Raw genomic sequence first — 21,975 nt, 5'->3', positions numbered from 1 at the left:
TAATCATTTTTTTTTTATATAAAAATAATTCTAATAATATTAATAATAATCACAATCATAAAAAAAAATAATTAAGTGCATTATAAATTATATTGTTTCAATTGTGATTTTCACCAATTTTTATTTTTTTTTGGATATAGAAAATCTTTTTTTACAATAATTAAAGATAACTATAGATTAAAACTTAAACTTTAGTAATGTTTAATTCTACATATAGAGTAAAAAATATAAACAAAAAAATCACCTTATAAAAAAAGACAGATTTAAATGAACACAAAAAAACACACAGATTAGATCTTTTTTTAATAAATAAAATAATTCAGAACTTGTATATAAAAAATAATATCACACAGATTTGACCCACACACACACCTTGGCATAACCCCATTTAATTCAAAAAAAAAAAAAAAAAACAAAAAAAAAAACTCTTTAATAATTTATTCGACCCACATTTTTTTATTTATCTTTCCCTCTAAAAAAAGCTAATGTAAATATGTTCACCCACCCATAAAAATAAAAAACACATACACATATTATATTAAAAACAAATTATACCCTCTTTGTGGGTTAAGGTGTGGGGTTATTTTTATTTTTTTTGTTCCACATAAACTAAATAGTTTTTTCTATTAAAATAAAATTTTAATAATAAATCTTTATATATTTTTTTAATTATAATTTCCATTATTAACATTTTTTTTTTTTTAATATAAATATTTAAAAAAAATATTATAATTAAAATGTTTAGTTTTACAACCTCTTCAAAATTTCAAATTTGATGGGTGAAAAGGGGACTAGTATCAGTTGTAATAATAATAATAATATTTATCATAATATAGAAAACAATAACAATATAAATTTTTTATGGAGTTTTGAAAATATTTTTATTAGTAATAAAATTAAAAATTATAGTGATATTGTTTCAATCAGCACATATTCAAATCATAACAATAGCAGCTCTTTGAATCCTAATAACCCCAATATTAACAATTATAATAACAATAACCAAATCAAAAACAATAACGATATCATCAAAAACAATAGTAGTATTAATCTTTATAACATTACTTTAATAAATCAAAATATAATATTTTTTTTATTTATATTTTTAATTTTAATAACAATAATAAAATTATTAAAAAATATGTTTAATTTAAATGTTTTTGGTTTAAATAATAATAATAAAAATAATATTTATCATAATAATAATAATAATATTAGTAATAGTATTAATAGTAATAATCAAATGAATTTAATAATAAATAATTTAAATAGTTCATCTTTATTATCACAATCAATTAACATTAATAATAATACACCAATTTTACCATCACTAAACAACTATAATGGAAATGAGGGATATTTAATTTCAAGAGTCAAGGATAATATTAAAAATTTATCAAACGATAAAATTGGTTGCGGATTAAATTCAATTGTTTCAGGAAATGGTATTTCAGGGGAAATAGGTGATGTAGGTGATGATTTTTCGTTTCAAGTAACATCTTTTCATAAAAATGGTTTAAGAAAAAAACAAGGTGGTGATGTTATATCAGTATTTATTCAAGGTTGCGATTACAACAATATGGATGAACAAGTAAAAGTGCGTATTGTAGACCGATTAAATGGATGTCATTTGGTTTATTATAATGTTTCAAAAAGCGGTAGCTATTTAATTTCAGTCTTCGTAAATCAAGTTCCTGTAGTCAATAGCCCATTTAAGGTTTCAATTTTACCAATCCCATATTCAGTACATATTAAAAATGAATCATTCAATTTTATAAATAAATATTTAAGTAATAGCAATAGCGACAATATAAATAGCAAAGACGAGTTAAATATAAATAATAAAAGTAATATAGATAATAATAGTAATAATTATAACAATAGCGGTGTATTAGAGGTTGGTAAACAAATTGTTTGCGAAGTATCACCAACCAGAGTTGCATCTCATTTGATAAACGATAAAGTAGATTTTCAAATTTTTATAAAAGAAAATGGAATTTTAAAAAGAACAAATATTAATATACAGTCCGAAATTATTACAAGCAATAATTCATATCAGTCTCACACCAGCAATGGGAGTAGTTTACAGGATTTTGAATCAACAATTCTATGCAAGTTTAAATTACTAAAAAGCGGTGATTATATATTGGAAGGTTCAATTGCAGGTATTCAAGTATTTAGCAAAAATCTAACCGTAAGCCCAGGACCAGTTTCGAATAAATTTACGCACTTGTTTTGGGATGGTAAAGAATTAATATCTGAAAATAAACTATTTATCTTAAAAGAAAATGACCCAGAAAATGAACTACCCGAATTTAAGTTTTTAATTGAATCCAAAGACTCCTATGGTAATAAAACAACACCAAATCTAAACGATTTCAAATATTATTTAAAAAAATCATTATCACCATTAATATTAAAAAATAATAATAGTAATAATGCCAATAATAATATTAAAAAACCAAACAATAATAGTGAAGAGTCATCTAATATTCCCGAAGAATCATCATCAAACTCACCACAAACCATTAGAAGATTTAATAAAAAAAATATAGATAGTATAAAATTAAAGCACAAGCAAATTAAAAGCCAACAGTTACAAAAGCAGCTCGAACAAACACAACAACCACCAAACGATCCACAACATCAAAATTATAATATAAACAATGATAAAGATTTAATTGAAATTTTTCCACAAACTAGTATATCAAATGATGGTAAAATAGTTGTTAAATTTAATGATCTTAATGAAGTTGGATGGTATTACTTTTGTGTAAAGGTAAATGATGAACCAATTACAAACTGTCCATTTGTTTTAGCAACCATTAAAGAAAAAGACTTTCAAGCATTATCAAATTATTATATTAACTTTAAAGCAAGTTTTAATTGCCAATTAGAAAGAAATGGAAAGCCAATTAATGTTTCATTAGTTTTAACTCAAAATGTAAGTTTAACGATATTTATAAAAAATTATAATCTTTAAAGAAAACAGTATATTCAAATTATTTTTTTTATACAGAAAATAGAAATATTTGAAAACTATTATTTTATGAATATCAAATTATATGAATTTATAATAAACCCAACAGTACAAATTTTATTATCAAATAATGAGAATGAATTAATTATTCAAGATAATAAATCTGTTGTTTATTTAAAAAGTTCAATAATAGATCAAGTTTTTTTAATTCTTTTAACAAGTTATTATTTCTTTGGTTATCAGTGTGAACCCAATTTTGACTCAAAAGTTAAATGGCTCAAAAATACCCTTTCAAAGATTCAAAAGAAAATGATCACTCTTAAAATAAACATTTCAACAAGAAAACAAATATTAAAAGAATCTATTCAAATTCTTGGTCAAATTGATCCATCGGATTTGAATATGTCAAGATTATTTGTTAAATTTCACGATGAAGAGGGTATTGACATTGGTGGCATATCAAAAGAATGGTTTTCAAATTTCTCTGAAGAATTAGCACGTACTCCAATCAATGGTTATTATTTATTCAGCGAATATGAAGGCACAAGAAAGTTCCATCCATCACCATTTTCAAATTTAATACCAGATTACAAATCAATTTTTAGAGTTTTAGGTAGAATTACTGGTAAATCTATTATTGATAGTGTAACTAAAGCGGATAGACACTTTTCTTTAAGATTTACACCAGTATTTTATAAATTAATTTTAGGTGAAAAACTATCAATAGACGACTTGGAACTAATAGACCCAGATTTATACAATAACAAGGTTAAATTAATTTTAAATACCCCAATGGATCAAGTAAATGAAATATTAGGCGAACCTTTAACATTCATTAGAGAAATTTATAACCAAAATGAATTTAATAATATTTCAAATAAATTCAAAAACAATAATAATAATAATATTCATACAATTCAATTAATGAAAACCATAAATTTAAAACCATTTGGCAATTTAATTAGTGTAAATGATGAAAATAAAGTAGAATATTTAGAATTATGGGTAAATAGTTTATTATATTCAAGTATTAAAAGTCAAGTAGATGAATTTAGAGAAGGTTTATTTCAAATGATTCCACAATCCATTCTCTCAGTTTTAAATTGGAAAGAGTTGGAGATGCTAATTTGTGGTAGAGAACAAATTAATTTGGACGATTTAAAAGAACACTCATCATTTACAGGTTTCTATACACAATCATTTATCAATGATTTCTGGTCAATAGTCAATGAATTTAACGAAGAGGAAAAGAAGTCTTTAATCAAATTTGTAACTGGCTCTTCCTCTGTTCCATTGGGTGGTTTCTATCAATTGTGCCCACACTTCACCATCAACCTTACACCACCTATCGATAATGGTACCAATAGACTACCAATCTCTCATACTTGTTTCAACAGATTAGATATTCCATTAAATTGTTTATCTTCAAAAAATTTAAAATTGGCAATAAATGAAGGTGGTGATGGTTTTTCTTTGGTCTAAATTCTAAAAATAATAAAATTTTTATTTATAATATTTTTATAATTACGTTTTACAGTTTAACCAAACCATTTTTTTTTATTTTTTTTTATTTTTTTTTATTTTTTTTTATTTTTTTTTTTATAACATAATGATATTTTTTATTTTTCTTAAATGATTATTTCAAATAATTTGACACAAGAAATTTTTGACATTTCCATATTTTTTTTGATAAAAAATTAAAAATTATGCATAATTTTTGTAAAAACCGAATTTACAAAATTTATTATATTTTTTCTTAAAAATTTTTAAATTTTTTTTTACTTTCAACCCAAAATAGAACATATTTTGATTTTAAAAATATAATTTTTTTATTTTTTTATTTATACCTTTCACAAAATTATTCAAAAGATAAAAAAAATTAAAATATGTCTAAAATTACTTTGTTATTTGTTTTATTATTTAATATATATTATATAAATTGCCAAGTTTTAAATAGCGGTAAATATTTTTTTTTTTTTAAATTTTTTTAAATTCAACGCGTTAATCCGAATTTTTTTTTAAAATTAATTTTGTTACCCTTCCCAGCGGATAATGAATGTTTACAAAATGTTTTATCGAAAGTATTAGATAGTACATATACTGGCAAAACAAAAGAAAACTACTGTACATCAGGTTTATCTAATTTTAATTGTTATTCAAATGGCTCTCTTTATTCTGTGTAAGTAAAAAAAAAAAAAAAAAAAAAAAAAAAAAAATTTTCTAATTATAATTATAAAAGGTCCATTCAAGATTCAAGTACAGTAAAGCAAACTTTATATTGGTCTGATTTTAGTTGTTTTCAATATTTAAATACTATTTTTATTTCACCAGCTAGTCTCGAAGCAGATTTCTTATCAAAAATTAATAAACAAATGGCCAGAGTAACTCTTTTAGGAACAAATATAAACTCTATTGATAAACAAACTGGTCCAATCTCTAATTTAGTTATTAATTCTTTGAACTCAGTAGTTAATGCAAATTATTTAAAAAAAGTCACCGATTTGTAAGTAGTTATATTTATTACTGTGTATATTATTATAGAGTGTTTTTAATGCTAATTTATATTCCCTCAATAATAGTACGAATAACGATAATGAGGGTACTGGGTTTGGCATTGTTGTAACTGAAGATCAATCAGATAGTTTGCTATCCAGCTTTAATATTAGAGGTTCAGTGGTTCCTGATTTAACAAATTTCAAATCATTAATGACCTGTACTTTTAAAATTCAAGTACCAGGTTTTGATTCTTCAACCCTCCCAAATTTTAAATCTTTTTATACAAAATGTAACAGTGTGAGCTTTGCTGCTTCAGAAAAATTTGATTATGATTTTCCTCAATTTTTAGAAACACTTGAAAATCAAAAATATCAAACATTGTAAGTGAAATCAAAAAATACTTTATATATAGTTTTTATAAATCACTTACTTATATTTTTAAAATTAGGAATTTTGGTAATAATATGAACCTTAAAGCATCTAACTTTCTCGATTTATCTGGATATAAAAACACAGGTGCCGTTGGTCCATTTAGAATGTAAGTATTAAAAAAATATTATTTTTTTATTAATAATTACTAATGGTAATATATTTTTAAAGAACAACCTCTATTTCTGATGATTTTAGTATTAATGGTGATTTCCCAATCACAAAATTCCCCACCGGTTTTTCTTATTTCCAATTGTATGTATATTTAACTATTTTCAATACAAAAAAATAAAAAAATTCTAATTTAATTGTAACAAATATATTTAATAGGTCAATGTTTGGAACCAATTTTAAAAACTTGCCAGATTTTAAAATTTTTAACGATTCCAGTAAGAAATTAGATATTTTGGAATTTAGAAATTGTGGAATAGAGGGTAATATTCCAACAAACAAGTATTTAGTTAAAAATGCTAGATTTGACATATCTGGCAATAATATGAATGGTGCTATTGATAATAGTTGGTGTAATGGCGTTGATTTTACAATTACTGACAATAACTTCAGTGGTGCTCTTCCTTTTTGCTTTTATTGCTATTTGGGCATTCCTTCATTTTATAACAAATTCTCTGGTAATAGCTTTGATAATTTCAATACTTTAGGAACAAACTGTAATTATAGTAGGTATAATAGCTAATTATTTTTTAGTTTATTGAAATAATATTAATTTATTATTTTTTAATTTAGAAACTATTATCCCAAATATTAATGTATCTGTCAATACAAGTAAGCCAAATATAGCTTCTACTCCTTTTACTATTTGGGGTGAAAATCTAGGTTATGATATTTCAAATATGAAGTTGACTCCCTCAGCTAACTTCTGGGGATATACAAGTTATGGAAATTTATTAAGTGGTTCGTTTTCAGGTGCACCATCAAAATTCAACTTGACCATTGTATCATTAGATTTAACTTATACTCTATCATTATCAATAACACAACCACCAATCATCAATCAAATCATTCAAAAAAACGATACCCTATCATTCATTGGTGAATATTTTACATACAATTCAAGTGACACTACCATCATAATCGATAATTATCAAAAATGTCATATTGAAAACACTACATTCTATCAGGTTGACTGTGTATTGGATAAGCAACTTAGAGATCGTGGATTTAGGCCAATAACAGCAATTGTAAAGAAATCCTTTAATAATGATTTACAAACTTTAAATACCTCCAAAACCGATTTCAAACTCGAGTATATCGTCTACTCATGTGGTGACTGTGGTAATGGCTATTGTAATACTGTCAATGCAACATGTATATGTAATGAAGATTGGGTCACAATCGAAGGTTATCCAACTTGTATGGTTCCAAACCACTATATATCCTCTACCAGTCAAGTACCATCAAAAACTGGTGGCGAAATAACCCTTTATGGATGGTTTGGTACACTCCATGACCATATCACCGTTACTGTTGGAAACAGTGTCTGTGACATTATTTCTTACGATAATACAACTATTGTTTGTACCGCTAAACCAGGCAGTGGTAGTCAAAAAATTACAGTAACTCAAAACAAATTGGAATTCCATGGTAAATTTTATCCATTTATTGGTGAATTGTTATGTCCAAACAACTGCACAAGCCCAGAACACGGTACATGTATTTTTGGTCAATGCTCTTGTAAAAAGAATTATGTTGGTCTTGATTGTGGGGGTGATACATCTTTAAACTCAACTATTGAGAGTGGTTCAATTAATTTCTCTAGTCAAGCATCTAATTTCCTCATCTCAATAGACTCGATCAACGAAGTGGACATTATGGATAGGGTTGTCGATGTTTGGAATTTAACAAACAAATGGGTTCCTTTAGTTGACTCAGAACTCTCAAATAAATATACCTCTGTATACTCACAAAGTAGACAAAATAGCAATGCAACCATCACTTTAATAATTGAACAGGTTCCTAATTCGAAAGATTTTAGCTTTGCTGGTGTTAATTTTACAATCAACAGTGGTGGTACTAAATTTTCAATTGATATTAAAGAATGGACATACAAATCTAATCTAAATACCCTCCAGCTTCAAATATCAACAACAACAGAATTTAAGAATAAGGATCCATGTATATCACACGATGAATCAACACATTCTAGCTCAAGTAATGATCAAATGTTAGATAGTGTAAATTATTTAAAAGTTATTAAAGATTCAAAAACACTCTATGGTCGTTTCTTAGATAGAATGCTTTCAGATGGAAGAGAAACAACAATTGAAACTAAAATTAAAAGCAATTCAACCAGCAACATCATCTTAACAATTAATTTACCACATTGCAAAGAATGTATTTTAGATCCCGGTATGTATTATAAAGAAATGATTTTTTTTTTTTTTTTTCAAATATTAATAGTTTTTTTTTTTTTAGACTTTTCAGTTTTGATAGATCCAAACTATATTAATAATAATAAAAATACTTGCAGTAATAAAAAGAATTGGGTTATAATAGTTGCAGTTGTCGTTCCAGTTGTAGTTGTATCAATAGTTCTTGTAGTAGTAGTGGTATTATATAAAAAGAATACAATCAATATAAGAATTGGTTTAAGAAATGTTTCAATGAGATCACTTAAAGATAGATCAAGAAATTAAAATAGTTTTATTATACTAACCAAATTTATTTATTTATAATTCAAAAAAAAAAAAAAAAAAAAACAATAAAAATATATCTATTGTTTTTTTTATTAAAAACAATTTTTTCTTTTTATGCAAAATATATTTAAATTCCCATAAAATTTAAATTTAAATAAATCACACTGGTAAAATAAAAAAAAACAAAAAATAAAAAAATTAAAAAAATATTTTTTTTAATTTTTTTTTTTTTTCGATTTCTTAACACAATTGTTTTTTTTTTTTTTTTTTTTTTTTATATATAAAATTATAATTTTTAAATAAAATGATTTTAGGGGATAAAGAATATGATGAATTTGATGAATATGATATAAATATTGATGGGGCATCATCAGCAACAACATCAACAACAGCCAGGGATAATAATAATGATAATAATATAATAATAACATCTCCCCAAACACAACAAGATATCGACCAATATGACAACACTAAAAAAATATATAAAGAAGCATTAATAGAAAAAGAATCAACGTTTATAAGTTTAGATAAACATTATTTAGACGAAAACGAAAATGAAAATAATAAAGAATACTATAATATAAATATAAATAATGAAAATACAGATTATAACAACAAAAATAATAATAATAGCAACAATAACAGTAATAGTAAAGAGTTTTATTTTAACCAAGATAACTCAGTTTCAATATTTTTAAATAAAATTTTAGCATGGATATACAGTAAACCAAGAGGACTATGGAATACTATACATTGTGCAATAGGGTTTTTATTTATATTTTTTGGATATAACCCAACCCAAAGCTTAATTACAAATATTCACGAAAAAGATGGGTCCATTGGTTTAACCTTGATTTATTTATTTTTTTCAATCAGTTGTTTCATCGCACCTTCAATAATTAAAAAAATTGGTTTAATGTAAGTATAATTATAAGGCAACAAAAAAAACTTGGCATATTTCAAATTATAATAAATTTACTGATTTTATTTTATTACCAGTAAATCATTATATCTATCAGGTTTTGTTTATGCATTATTTATATTTTGTTCAATAGATAAATTATCATATCTCTTTTTACCAGCATCATGTGCTATAGGTTTTGCAGCAGGTTTACTTTGGACAGCACAACCAGTTTATGTATCACAAAATGCAGCTTCATCACTTCAAGGAGAAAAAGAAATTGGTATTTATTCAGGTATTTTTCAAGCTATAAACTCTTCTGGTGGTATTATTGGTAATGCAGTAAGTGGTGGTCTTAGAACTGCAAAAATTCAAACCACATATATTCTTTGTACACTTGGTTCAGTTACAGTATTTGGTTCATCTCTATTAATATTTTTAAAAAATGTAGATTCCAGTACACAAGGTCCAAAAAGATCCCTAAAAAAAACCTTAATAAGCACTTTTTTGGTATTTAAAGATAAAAAGTTTCAACTATGTATACCATTATTTATTTTACAAGGTCAATCGTATGTAATTTTATCTATTTTATTTAAACTAATATTATTATCCAATCTAATTATTTCTTTTTAAAAATAGACAATCATATTTTTTCCAAACTATAAACAATTTAATTGGAATAGAAAGAGTTGGTTTTATTTCATTGGTATTTGGTGTGGTTAGTGTTCTTGGTGCTTCACTATGGGGCAAAGTTCATGACTCAAAAGGCAAAGTTGTAATGCAATATATTTTAGCAGGTTTATACATTCTCAGTTTAGTTTTAGCATTTGTAGCATACCATTTTTCAGAAATGCCTTTATTTTATGTAATTAGTGCTATTAATGGTTGTTTTGATTCATTGCAAACCATTCTAATCTTTGTAACCGTTGCCACACTATATCCAATAGATAATGTAGCAGCATTCTCTGCCTCAAGATTTGTAATGTCTATTTCAACAGCTGCAGCATTCTTTACATTCAAATATATTCCTTTCTTTGCCGTTGTCTTTTGGTTACTACTTCTTTTAATTGCTGCTCAAGTTTCTTACACCACTTTAATGAAACAAATTAAAGACTTTACAAAATTACCAAGTGAAACAAGTAGTGACATCATTGTAAATAAAATTTCAAAACACCACGATGACTACGAAGATTATGACAGTTTCGGAACTGTAAATGAAGATGATAAAATATAAAATAAATACAAACAAAAACTTTTTTACATAATTTTTTTTTTAATATAACAACATTTTATTTAATTTTTTTTATATTGCTTATGCCTTTACAGCTTCTGTAATTTGGTTTGAGCTGGGTAAACAATTTACTACTTCTTTAAATTTAATATCATCTCTGAAGGTGATTAGTTTTTGAAGAACGGCATCATTTGAAAGATCCTCAACTTCATCTACTTCATATTCGCTATGGATTGAAACCTTTTGTTTAAATAATAATGAAACTGCACAGAAATGACTGTTTCTCATTGCTTTTTGTTTTGCGCTTGATCTTAAACCTAACCATTGAATGAATAAACACTTGTATTGGGATCCTGGGATTGGGGATGATGGTCTAAGGTTTGATGTGTTTGGAGTATTTGAAATCTTTGGAACTCTGGAGTCTGAATAAGTTATACCTACAACTCCATAAAGTGTAAGCTTTTCATCAAGATGCTTTTTCATTTCTGGCAAACCATTATTACCTTTGGCATATAATCTTAAATTTTTACCGTCATAGCCAAGTAAAATCCAATTAATTGTTCTCTTGTTAAATTCGTCAAATGAATTGAAAATATTCTTTGGGTCAATATAAAAGACATCATTGATTTTGCTTATTTCATCACCTCTTTGATTATTATAGTTTTCAACTATATTGCTTGTTGGACTTAGTGGAAGAACTATGGAATTTGATTTGATTAAAACTTCCCTTTCATTATTACTTGGTGATGATTGATTACTGTTATTATTGTTTTGATTATTTACTCCATTATCATTATTAATACTGTTTGTTTTTTGGTCAGGGCAAGCTGGGATCGGAACATTAGCAACCTTTTTTTCTAATTTTGGTGTTCTTACTCTTGGTGAACCATTGATTTGTGCAAACATTGGAGATGATGAATGGGGTGATACTCTTTTTTTGATAAAAAATGAAGGAGAATTTTCAGCTGAGGATTTAACTGAATAAGCTGGTGATATTAATGGAACTGAAGAGGAACCACGACCCAAAGGCTTTTCAATATTCTCTTCACCAAAAATATTATTATATCCATCATGATATGAACTTGAATTTAAAATTTCTTCTATACGATTCATTTGGTCCTGTGAAGTAATTCTTACTAATTCAACATTGTTTTTTGAATCAGACTGCAAATAAATAAAATAAAAATTAGATTAATGTAATGAAACAATTTTTAATGAAAATATAAAATAATAACTTACATTTAAATTTAAATATAAAAAGTGAGATAACAAAGTACATCTGTTTTTTTCAATAGCTCTAGTTTTATTACCTTCACAAATTATAAATAAAATATCTTTATCATTTTTTTTGAAAACGATTAAACTGGTTTCGTTGGGCTTCATTGTTTCTTTTAATTCTCCATTATTGATACCAATGCAATAGTTGATTAAATAGTTTGATGATGTTTTAAATAATACCCATTGGTTGGAATTGACACTTTTTAATAAATCTGATAAACTCTTTTCATTCTTTTGAGAGTGGTCCCTGAAATTTTGAAACATTTGCTTAAATGAATACTTCTTTAAATGTTGTTGGAATGTAAACTCATCTTTGTAGTTTAAACAAAAACAAAAAACATTTTTAATTTTAATTTTGTTCTATAAATAAAATAAAAATAATTAATATTTTTTTTTTTTTTTTTCTAAAACAAAAAATAATACTTACGGATAACATTTTAACTAAATTAAAATATGAATCTTGAAAATGAAGCTTTTCAAATGGCTTTGAATTTGGGCCTTCATAATAAGCCAATATGAATGATTGTTCATTTGGGTCAATAAAAACCTTGTTATTTTCTTTTTGTAAAATCTTTGGTTTATAAGATGCCTCTTGGATTAAAATATTTAAACATAAATTGACTCTAAAACTTGAACAAAGATCTTCAAATTTTGACCCAACCTTGACTATACTTAAATCATTTTCAAATATTACCCTAATAATTAAAAAAAAATTAATATAAATTTTTTAGTTAAATATTTATTTATTAAACTTACCATTTATGTTTTTGGATATTAGATATGAACTGAGTTAAAGATAAACTGTTCATATTTTTTTTTTAAAAATATTTTTTTTTTGAATACCCTTTTTTTTTTTTTGTTACAATTTTAATTTCTTTTAATATAATATAAATAAACAAATAAAGATAAATGAAATATATTTAGATACAAGAAAAAGAAAAAATAAAAGAAAATTTTAAAAAAAAAAAGTATAGAAAAAAGTTTTTTATAAAAAAATATTTATAATTCTAACTTGTAGCTAAATCTAGTTTTAATTTAAACTTAAATGTAAATTTTAAATTTTGTTTAATATTTCCTAAATCGAAACTTCCATATCCAAACATTTTTTTTTTTTTAAACCCCACACCACCACAAATAAAATAAAAAAAGAAAAACACTTGACCCCCAAAAAATAAAAAATAAAAAATAAAAAAAATAAAAAAAATAAAAAAAAAACTTCACAAAGGATGAATCTACTTTTATATTTTTTTATATTTTTTATACATTTTATTTTAATTTTTTATTTTAACAAAAGTGTTGATTTTTTCTTGATAAAATTCTAAAATAAAAAAAAAATTAAAAAAAAAAATTAAAAAAATAAAAAAAATAAAAAAAAAAAAAAATGGGTTTGATACCAGTATTTTAAAAAAATTATTTTTCCTCACAGTAGTTTATACACACTGCTGTGAGTGTATGTGTGTTTACTTATTTCGAGACAATCAAATAATAATATATTTATAATTTTTAAAGCTAATTAATAAATACAACATTTTAATAATAAAATAAAATAAATAAATTTAAAAAATAAAATAAAATAAAAATAAAAAATAAAAAACAAAAAAAAATTTCCCACACTTTGTAAAATAGATAATACACTTAAATAATAATAATTTTTGTACAGAAATAAATAGATAAATAAATAAAAAAAAATAAAAAGTTTAGTTTAAATAAAAATGGGAATTCAAAACACTGCAATTTGTAATCCAACTGGTAAAGAGTTTTTATCAGTTGATATTTTGAATATAGTTACAGCATCATTATCTTTGATTGGTAGTGCATTAACCGTAATTTCATATATATATAAACAAGTTAGAACCTATAGATCACAAGTAAAGATTAGAGAGCAACAGATACAAAATACGATCGCAGGGGGAACAACATTGATTACCTCAGGCCAGTTCAAACAGCCACAATCAAAATTACCATTTTTAATTTTTATGCTTTCGGTAGCAGACTTTTTCACATCGGTTTTCATTATTATTTCACAAAGCTATCTTATTAATAACCCAGAATCATACAGCAGAGATGATACCGGTTCAAGTAAAATTCATTTTTCGCCATGTATTCTTTTTAGAGCAATCATTCAATTCTTTTTCCTTTCAACTTTCTTTTGGACAACTTGTATATCCTATTATTTATATCATCAATTATCATCACCAGGTGAAGAGTAAGTTATACTTTATTATTATTATTTTAAAAATATATAAATTTTTAAAGATTTAAATATTAATTTTTTTATTTTTTTTAATTTTTTTAATTTTTTTTAATTTTGATTTACACAGAAAATATTTAATTACAATTTTTAATATTATATCATGGGGTATACCATTGACGATTTCATTGGTAATAACATTAACAAACTCTATAGTTATTGATCCTACAGGTTGGTGTGAAGTTAAAAAACCAATGGAATTTAGTTTATGGTTTTTACCATTATTCCTTTGTTTAGTTGTATGTTCGATTTACTATATTAGATTAAGAAAGTTATTTAGAAGCAAATTCGAATATAGATTACAAATTAATGGTATGATAGATAACAAATTTTGTATTTTTTTTTTTTTTTTTTATAATTTATACTAATTATTATTTAATTACTTCTTTATAAATTTAGATCGTTTAAAACAATTAGACTCGACTATATCAAGAAGATTAACTCTTTACATTATTGTTTTCATTATTTGTTGGCTCCCAGATGTAATTCAACACTTTATTTCATTCTTTTCAACCTGCACATTCTTCCCACTTTTAATTTTACAAAATATTCTCACACCATCCCAAGGTTTCTGGAACTTCTGGGTATACAGCTTTACAAACAAAGTAGTTGGTATTCAAAAAAATACACAAGGAAATGATGAAAATAAAAGATTATTATCCTAAAATAATAAATTATTATTTTTAATAATAAATAAACAAATAAATAATTTAACAATTTTATAAATAGGTTTTTTTTTTTTTTTTTTTTTTTGTCTATAAAGGGATAAGGGGTTAATTAATTAAAATTAACTTTTTTATTTCTAATTTTTAATTTTAATTTTATTTTTTGTAATATTTAAAATTCCTCTTGTTCATCTGCAATTAGTTCATTTGATGCATCAAAAGTGGTATTTAGCATTTGGTCACCTTCTTCTTCATCCTCATCCTCCTCTTGAAGTTTATTCATAATATCATCTTCGTTCATACCATCAATAGTTTCCTCTTCTTCTTCTTCTTGCTCAATCTCTTCTAGTTGTTGATCCTCTTCAATAAATTCATCTGTTGGCTCTTCATTGATAGCTAAATTTTCAGTTGCATTTGTAATATCTTCTTCGATCTCTGGTTCTGGTTCTGGTTCTGATAATGTATCATTGTTATTTTCATGATTCTCTTGTTCTTCCTCTTCTTCTAATTTCTCCTCACCTTCAATTGATTCACCCTCCTCACCTTCTTCACCTGTACTTTCTGTGTTGTAAAGAATTGATAAAACCTTTTTTAATATTGGTTCCTCGTTCTCTTGACAAAAGATTTCGGCGGCTCTTAATCTGTCAAAATAAAAATCTCTATCAGATTCAATTTCTTTAATGCTATCGGATAAAGCTTGAAGCTTATCATTTAATTCTTGAACTTGGGCTTTATAGCTTTCTACTTCTTTTTGTAACTCGACTGTTGCTGGTGTTGGTTGGCTTGGTGGTGTTGGAGATACTGGTTTTGGTGTTGTTGGTTTAAAAGTTGGTTGTGAAAGTGTTGGTTTGCCAGTTTTGGCAGGTGTAGCTAATGGTTTAGTAGTTGTGGTGGTGGTAGTAGTTGGTATTGTTTTTACAGGTGTTGTTGTTGTTTTTACAGTTGCAGTTGCTGGTGCTGGTGCTGGTTTGGTTGTGGCTGGTTTAGTAGCGGTTGGTGTTGGTTTTGCAGCGACTGGTTTGGTGGCTGGTGCTGCTGGTTTGGCTGCGGCTGTAGTAGTTGGTTTAGTAGCTGCTGCAACTGGTTTGCTAGTGGCTGAAGCTGTTGGTTTTGATGCGGCTGGTTTAATTGAAGATGTTCCAGCTTTACCTTTTAATAATACCTTATCTCTATCAGTTAAAATTTTTAATTGTTGTCTTCTTTCCAAAGCATTATATGCCTCACCATTATAAAATTGATCAAAATATTTCTTTAACCATTGACAAAATTCCAAGTTGGCTTGTGGTCTTGACTTTACCAATTCTGAAACCTCGACATATTTTTCAATACCAATTTTTGCAAATGCTTCTTGTAAATATGAAAAATTCTTTACATATTCATAGTCATATTTTGCGTTGAAATTTACCATTTTTAAATTGATTCTTCCTGGATGAATAACATCAATAATTTGACAAAGAGCTGCACCTGAACCCATTTGTTCAATTTTTTTATAATCTAATTGTAATAAATCATTTATCCAATTTAAAATTTCATTTCTTCCAACTCTTAACATTATATTAAAAATAATTGAATGTTAGTAATTTTTCTTTATCTTCAATTTGTTTTTTTTTTTTAAATTTGAATTAATTATATTTACCCCTCCATTTTTTTTAAAAAATAATTGTTTGTTGCTTTGTGTTGTTATAAATAAATAAAAAAAAAAAATTAAAAAATTTAAAAATCTTTTTTTTTTTTTTTTTTTTTTTTTTTTTAATTATTTTTTAAAAATTATTTTTATTTTCAAATAAATTTTTTTTTTCATTTTATTAAGAAAGAAGTTCATCAATTAATAAATAAGTACCTGTATTTTAATAAAAATATTATAAATTGAAATAAGAATAAAAAAAAAAAATAAAAAAAAACTAAATTAAAAATTTAATATTTTTTCCATAATAAAATAAACTTTAATATTATTACTTTTTTATTTCTATTTTTATTTTATATATTTTATTTTTTGTATTTTTTATTTTTTGTATTTTTTATATTTTTTTTTATTTTTTTATTATTTTTTATATAAAGCATCCAATCAATTGAGGGTTCTAAATTTGTACCTTCATTTAATATTTTTGTTGTTATATGGCCAGAATAGAGTTCAGAGTTGTACTGTACTCCATCACCATCTTTTAAAACAATTGGTGTGCAAGTATATCCGTATGGAATATCTGAAATACATACACGTGGTTCTGGATATTGGGTGCTAGACATAATATGACTACTAGCATTCCATTGACCCTCTTTACCAAACACACAAAATGAACCCACCCAACCTGTTATAATATCACCTCCTGACTGTTGATGTAAATTTATAATTTTGTTCCACCATTCTTTATCTGGATTACCTGATGAAGTTGCAATAAATTGATCAATGATTGGGTGGAGTAATTCTATCCATCTATTCATATAATTGGTTTCTTTTTGGTCATCTGGTTCGGGCTCGCTGATATTAAACTCTTTTAACCTTTCAATTCTATTTTTAATATCTACCCAATCCTCCACCGTTCCATGCAGTGTTACCTTTGGAAGTCCACAATAAGTACTAAATGAAAAATTAAAATACTTTGTAATAGATGACATTAATGCTGCTGTAAAAGCAAGTGTATCATTATGGGTTGTTGTTGAAAATTTGGGGATCATCCAATCCACAAAAGATGGATCTTTAATATTTTCTTTTATTTTATCAATAAATAATAAAATTAATTGGTCAAATGGTGCTTTCAATATTGGATTTTCTACACTAATATCTAGTTCTTTTTTTTCTTGTAATAATGAGTCAACAAACTTGTGTTTAATTTTATCTGAATATTTATTAGCATACAGGGAAAACTGCGATACAATACACATCCATATATCGTCTGGTCTGATGGTAAGATGGTGGTGTTCATTATATGCCTTCAAACATGACAAAACAAATGAATGGATTCCCACATTGAAATGATCTTTAACCTCCATTAAACTTGACTTTAATAATATTTTATTTGAATCTTCCTCGTCATCTATTTTGTATATAATAAACTCTTCATAGTCAAATGGGCTACAAATAAATTTTTTGACCTCTACTTTTTCTAATTTTACATTTTCACACACGGGAAATGTTATTGTCATTTTTTATATCTATATTTTTTTTTTTTTTTTAAAATATATTAAAATAATATACAAAAAAAAAAAAAAAAAATTAATATAAATCAAAAAAAAAAATATTTTAATTTAATTTATTTTTTTTATTTTTAAATATATTAAAATAAAAAAACTAAAAAAAAAACTAAAAATAAAAAAGAAAAAAAATATCTAACTTTATTTTTTCGAACATTTAAACCAATCCCATATATTTTTTTAATTTGAAATAATTTCGTTCTTTAGTTTTTTTTTTTATTAATTTATTCTGGAAATGTTTTTTTTTATTTTTTTTTTTTTCGTTTTCTGAAAATAAATAAATATTTTTATTTTTTTTTATTTTCATTTATTTAAATTATTTAAACTACAACCCCCAAAAAAAAAAAAAAAAAAAAGTTATTTTTAATTTTTTTTTTATCATACTAATTTAAAACACACACATAAATATTAATATTAATATAACATAATCCAAAATATAAATATAATGTCAGCTCAAAAAACTATTGGTATTATTATTGGTTCAACCAGAGAAAATCGTGCTGGCTTTCAAATAGCCAACTGGTTATCTAGACAAATGACTAGAAACATTAAACCAGAAGATAACTTAAAAGTAGAAATCGTTGATTTAAAAGATCACCCATTAACTTGGTATAATGAACCACATCCACCAAAAGCTCTTAAACCATATGTTTATCCAGAAACTATTGCATGGTCAAAAAAAATCGACTCTATTGATTCATTCGTCTTTTTAACCCCAACTTATAATGGGTAACTATTAAATAAATACAAAGAACTATAATAACTTTTGCTAATATCTCTACCATACACTATATTAATTATAGATCAACTTCAGGTGCCATGAAGAATGCCATCGATTATCTATTCAAAGAATGGACTACTAAACCAGCTTTTGTTGTAAGCTATGGTGGTGCAGGTGGCAGTACCTCAAACTCTTTCTTATATACATTATTAGGAGGTTTTATCAAAATGAGATTAATTGATCAAAACAAAACAATTTTAATTTCACTTAAAAGGTAACAAACAAATTATTATTATAACGTCACATTTATAATAGATATATTGAAATATAATATTAATTAACTTTCTTTTTTATACAATACAGAGAATTTTACCACCCAGACACCAACCAATTTAAAGATATTGATACTGACTTAATCAACTACGCTCAACACGTTGATGTTGCTTTTGAAGAATTAAAAAACTTATTAAACACCCCAATAGAAACTGCTGCCTCCCAATAAATAAATTATAAATGCATATAGCACAATATAAAATTAAACTTTTTTTTTTTTTTTTTTTTTTTTTTAGGATTATAACTTTATTTATATATATGAAAGAATAATATAAAATGTATATATTAATTTTTTATATTTATTGTAACTTGTTATTATTTGTTAATTGTTGTTGTTGTTTGATCTGTTGGAAAGATTTATATTTTTTTTTTGATGAAAAAAATTATACTACTGTTTTTTTTTTTTGTTTTTTTTTTTTAAAAATTATATAAATATTTATTGGTATATATTTAATGGTTTATTCTTTGGCGGAAGCAGCCTTGTTAACAACATCCCAGCCCATAAATTCCCAAATCTCTGTTTCATCATTAAATTTAAAGTATTTTCTTTCTTTCTTTTCTTCTTCTTTAGTTGCATGTAATCTCTTTCTTTGTTCATCTTCAATTTCTTTTTTGGCATGATCAGCTCCTGGCATGTCACCTTCAACAATATGTTTGGTAACTTCTTTCCAAGTGCTATAATATTAATTGGAAATGTTAGTATTGATTTTTGAAATCTACCTAATAGTATAACAATAATTACCCTAATGATGTAAGATGATCAGTTAATTTTGGATATAAAGTTTTATTTGCTTCTAAGATTTTGGTATCAATTAAAATTGTGTCAGTTGGATCACTGGTATGTTTGTGGTGTTTTGATTTCTTTTCTTTCTTTTCTTTCTTTTTATCTTTTTTGCTTGAAGCAGATGAAGCTTCTTCTGATTTTGATTCTAAATAATCGATATTAACAATATCTGAAAGATAACCTTTCATTGAAGCTTTATGTTCTTCAGCTTCTAAATCTGTATTATAAACGTAAATATCACCTTTAACATGTTCCTATAAAAAAAAATAATAAAAAATTAATAAGATGATAGATATAATTATAATAATAACCAAAATATTACATTTTTATCAAAGTGAATTGTAGCTGATGTATTTGTATCTTTGCACATTATGTCGACTGAATCTGTCCAATTAATTGATCTAGTACCAAAAATAACATTTTTAACCAAAGCATCTGGTAAACCTTTATCAACAATATAAGTTTCTTTGATAACTTTATCACCAACAATAACTGGAACAACAATTTTAACAGCACCAGTAGTGACAACTGATACTGAATTCATATGGAATTTAGCTGAAAATTGTACATTACACTAAATAAAATTTGTAAATTATTAATATTACTATTAAATCTATTATTATATAAATAATCTATGATATTTACATCTAAAGTGATACCCTCACTAGTTGTGATATTAAAGGCTGTAAGTGGTGGATGATGGGTAACTTGTTCAGCTATGAATGAAGCTGATGAAGTTGATTGGCCATCATATGATGGATATTTAACAAAACATTTATGTACTTCACCTAATAAAGCATTATATGGTTTTTTTTGGAACTATATAGAAAATAAAAATTATTAATATTATTATTATATTTTTAAAAGTTTATACATTATTAATAATATGTTAATTAAACATACATTGCCATCTCTGACACATGAGAAAAAGTATTGAATGACAATAGCCATTCTTTTTAATGGGTCTTCTTCATGTTGAGCTGAAATTAAAAGATGAATATATTTCAAATGTCTTGAAGCAGCTAATTCTAAAATTGAATATGGCATCAAAAAGATTGATGGCATACTGACCCTATATTATAATAAACATTATTATAAGGTTATAAAATATTAGTGATTATTATAAAATTTTTTTTTTTTTTTTTTTTTTTTTTTTTAATTTTTTTTTTTTTTTGAAAGTTATCAAAAAAAACTTAAAAAAGTGAAAATAAAAGTTGTTGGGGTACTATTATTATACTTACTTTGTTAATTCTTGACCAATTGATAAATTTGAAATAAAACTTTTTACTACACCAAAAATTGAAATTTCACGTGACTCCCATTCACCATGGATGTCACTGTAACTAACTAAACTCGGATCGGCCTCTGTAATTCATTTTTTTTTTAATTGATTATAACTTGATGATATATAAATATAAATTTATCGATTTTATATATTATTCTACTTTAACTATATTTTATATTACAAATTAAAGTTTTTTTTTTTAAAAAAAACTATTTTATTTCCTGATTGTTCAATAAAAAAATTTAAGTCGGTTAGTGAAAAATTTTTAAAAAAATTAAAAAAAAATAGAAAAAAAATTATTGAAAAAATAAAATAAAAAAAAAAAAAAATATTACGATATGTAAAGAGTTTTTTTTATTTTCCCTCATATCAACATCCAAAACACAACTTTTTTTTTTTTTTTTTTTTTTTTTTTATTACCCATTTGGCCCCATTGAAAAAAAACAACAACAATGCAACAACAATATCCCCCCATCCATACCCCCCCCCAATTATTTTTTTTATTATTTTTGTTGAATTTTTTAACTGATTGATTTTTTCGTACAAAAAAAAAATCTGAAAAAAAAAAAATATTTTTAAATACTAATATTTTTAATTTTATATTGGGTTTATTAATTATAAAATTTTTTTAAAATTTTTTTTTATTTTTAATTATTTAGGGGAATGAAAACAGGGGGATGAAATTTGTATTATTAAAATCGAATGGGATTATTTATTTATTTATTTATTTATTTATTTTTAAATTATAATCTATTTGTTATTTACTTTTTTAGTTTTA

At 24.5% G+C, this 21,975-nt stretch overlaps 9 protein-coding genes across 9 annotated transcripts; 5 read left to right on the top strand and 4 right to left on the bottom strand.

Annotated features, from left to right (window-relative positions):
• Positions 1–197: 197 nt before the first annotated feature.
• DICPUDRAFT_99774 (uncharacterized protein) lies at positions 198–4,524 on the top strand (the record flags this gene model as incomplete). The annotated part of the gene is made up of 3 exons (XM_003293795.1): positions 198–218; positions 746–2,944; positions 3,020–4,524. 3 exons carry the CDS (start codon positions 198–200, stop codon positions 4,460–4,462), a joined length of 3,663 nt encoding a protein of 1,220 aa, XP_003293843.1. The 3' UTR covers positions 4,463–4,524.
• A 1,715-nt stretch (positions 4,525–6,239) lies between these two features.
• DICPUDRAFT_42576 (uncharacterized protein) lies at positions 6,240–8,559 on the top strand (the record flags this gene model as incomplete). Its single annotated transcript, XM_003293794.1, has 2 exons — positions 6,240–6,586; positions 6,690–8,559. The coding sequence occupies 2 exons, from the start codon at positions 6,240–6,242 to the stop codon at positions 8,557–8,559; spliced, it is 2,217 nt and encodes a 738-aa protein (XP_003293842.1).
• A 304-nt stretch (positions 8,560–8,863) lies between these two features.
• Positions 8,864–10,694, top strand: DICPUDRAFT_158759 (uncharacterized protein; the record flags this gene model as incomplete). The annotated part of the gene is made up of 3 exons (XM_003293793.1): positions 8,864–9,477; positions 9,559–10,029; positions 10,100–10,694. The coding sequence occupies 3 exons, from the start codon at positions 8,864–8,866 to the stop codon at positions 10,692–10,694; spliced, it is 1,680 nt and encodes a 559-aa protein (XP_003293841.1).
• Positions 10,695–10,772: 78 nt separating this feature from the next.
• Positions 10,773–12,778, bottom strand: DICPUDRAFT_84356 (uncharacterized protein; the record flags this gene model as incomplete). The annotated part of the gene is made up of 4 exons (XM_003293790.1): positions 10,773–11,855; positions 11,931–12,329; positions 12,397–12,664; positions 12,726–12,778. The coding sequence occupies 4 exons, from the start codon at positions 12,776–12,778 to the stop codon at positions 10,773–10,775; spliced, it is 1,803 nt and encodes a 600-aa protein (XP_003293838.1).
• Positions 12,779–13,681: 903 nt separating this feature from the next.
• On the top strand, positions 13,682–14,885 carry DICPUDRAFT_158756 (uncharacterized protein; the record flags this gene model as incomplete). The annotated part of the gene is made up of 3 exons (XM_003293792.1): positions 13,682–14,175; positions 14,291–14,532; positions 14,620–14,885. 3 exons carry the CDS (start codon positions 13,682–13,684, stop codon positions 14,883–14,885), a joined length of 1,002 nt encoding a protein of 333 aa, XP_003293840.1.
• An 88-nt stretch (positions 14,886–14,973) lies between these two features.
• Positions 14,974–16,437, bottom strand: DICPUDRAFT_99773 (uncharacterized protein; the record flags this gene model as incomplete). Its single annotated transcript, XM_003293789.1, has 1 exon — positions 14,974–16,437. The coding sequence occupies one exon, from the start codon at positions 16,435–16,437 to the stop codon at positions 15,058–15,060; it is 1,380 nt and encodes a 459-aa protein (XP_003293837.1). The 3' UTR covers positions 14,974–15,057.
• Positions 16,438–16,871: 434 nt separating this feature from the next.
• On the bottom strand, positions 16,872–17,873 carry DICPUDRAFT_42586 (uncharacterized protein; the record flags this gene model as incomplete). Its single annotated transcript, XM_003293788.1, has 1 exon — positions 16,872–17,873. The coding sequence occupies one exon, from the start codon at positions 17,871–17,873 to the stop codon at positions 16,872–16,874; it is 1,002 nt and encodes a 333-aa protein (XP_003293836.1).
• A 646-nt stretch (positions 17,874–18,519) lies between these two features.
• Positions 18,520–19,297, top strand: DICPUDRAFT_158753 (uncharacterized protein; the record flags this gene model as incomplete). Its single annotated transcript, XM_003293791.1, has 3 exons — positions 18,520–18,803; positions 18,878–19,069; positions 19,159–19,297. The coding sequence occupies 3 exons, from the start codon at positions 18,520–18,522 to the stop codon at positions 19,295–19,297; spliced, it is 615 nt and encodes a 204-aa protein (XP_003293839.1).
• A 289-nt stretch (positions 19,298–19,586) lies between these two features.
• DICPUDRAFT_42591 (uncharacterized protein) lies at positions 19,587–21,278 on the bottom strand (the record flags this gene model as incomplete). The annotated part of the gene is made up of 6 exons (XM_003293787.1): positions 19,587–19,803; positions 19,871–20,166; positions 20,235–20,486; positions 20,558–20,731; positions 20,816–20,984; positions 21,154–21,278. Coding segments are annotated over 6 exons (1,233 nt in total), but the record flags the coding sequence as incomplete, so codon positions are not given.
• Between the last annotated feature and the right edge of the window lie 697 nt (positions 21,279–21,975).

Source organism: Dictyostelium purpureum, assembly GCF_000190715.1.
Source record: "Dictyostelium purpureum unplaced genomic scaffold DICPUscaffold_471, whole genome shotgun sequence".
In the NCBI taxonomy this organism is placed as follows: domain Eukaryota; phylum Evosea; class Eumycetozoa; order Dictyosteliales; family Dictyosteliaceae; genus Dictyostelium; species Dictyostelium purpureum.
Note: the sequence above shows the minus strand (reverse complement) of the source record. Positions and strands in the feature narration are given on the sequence as shown.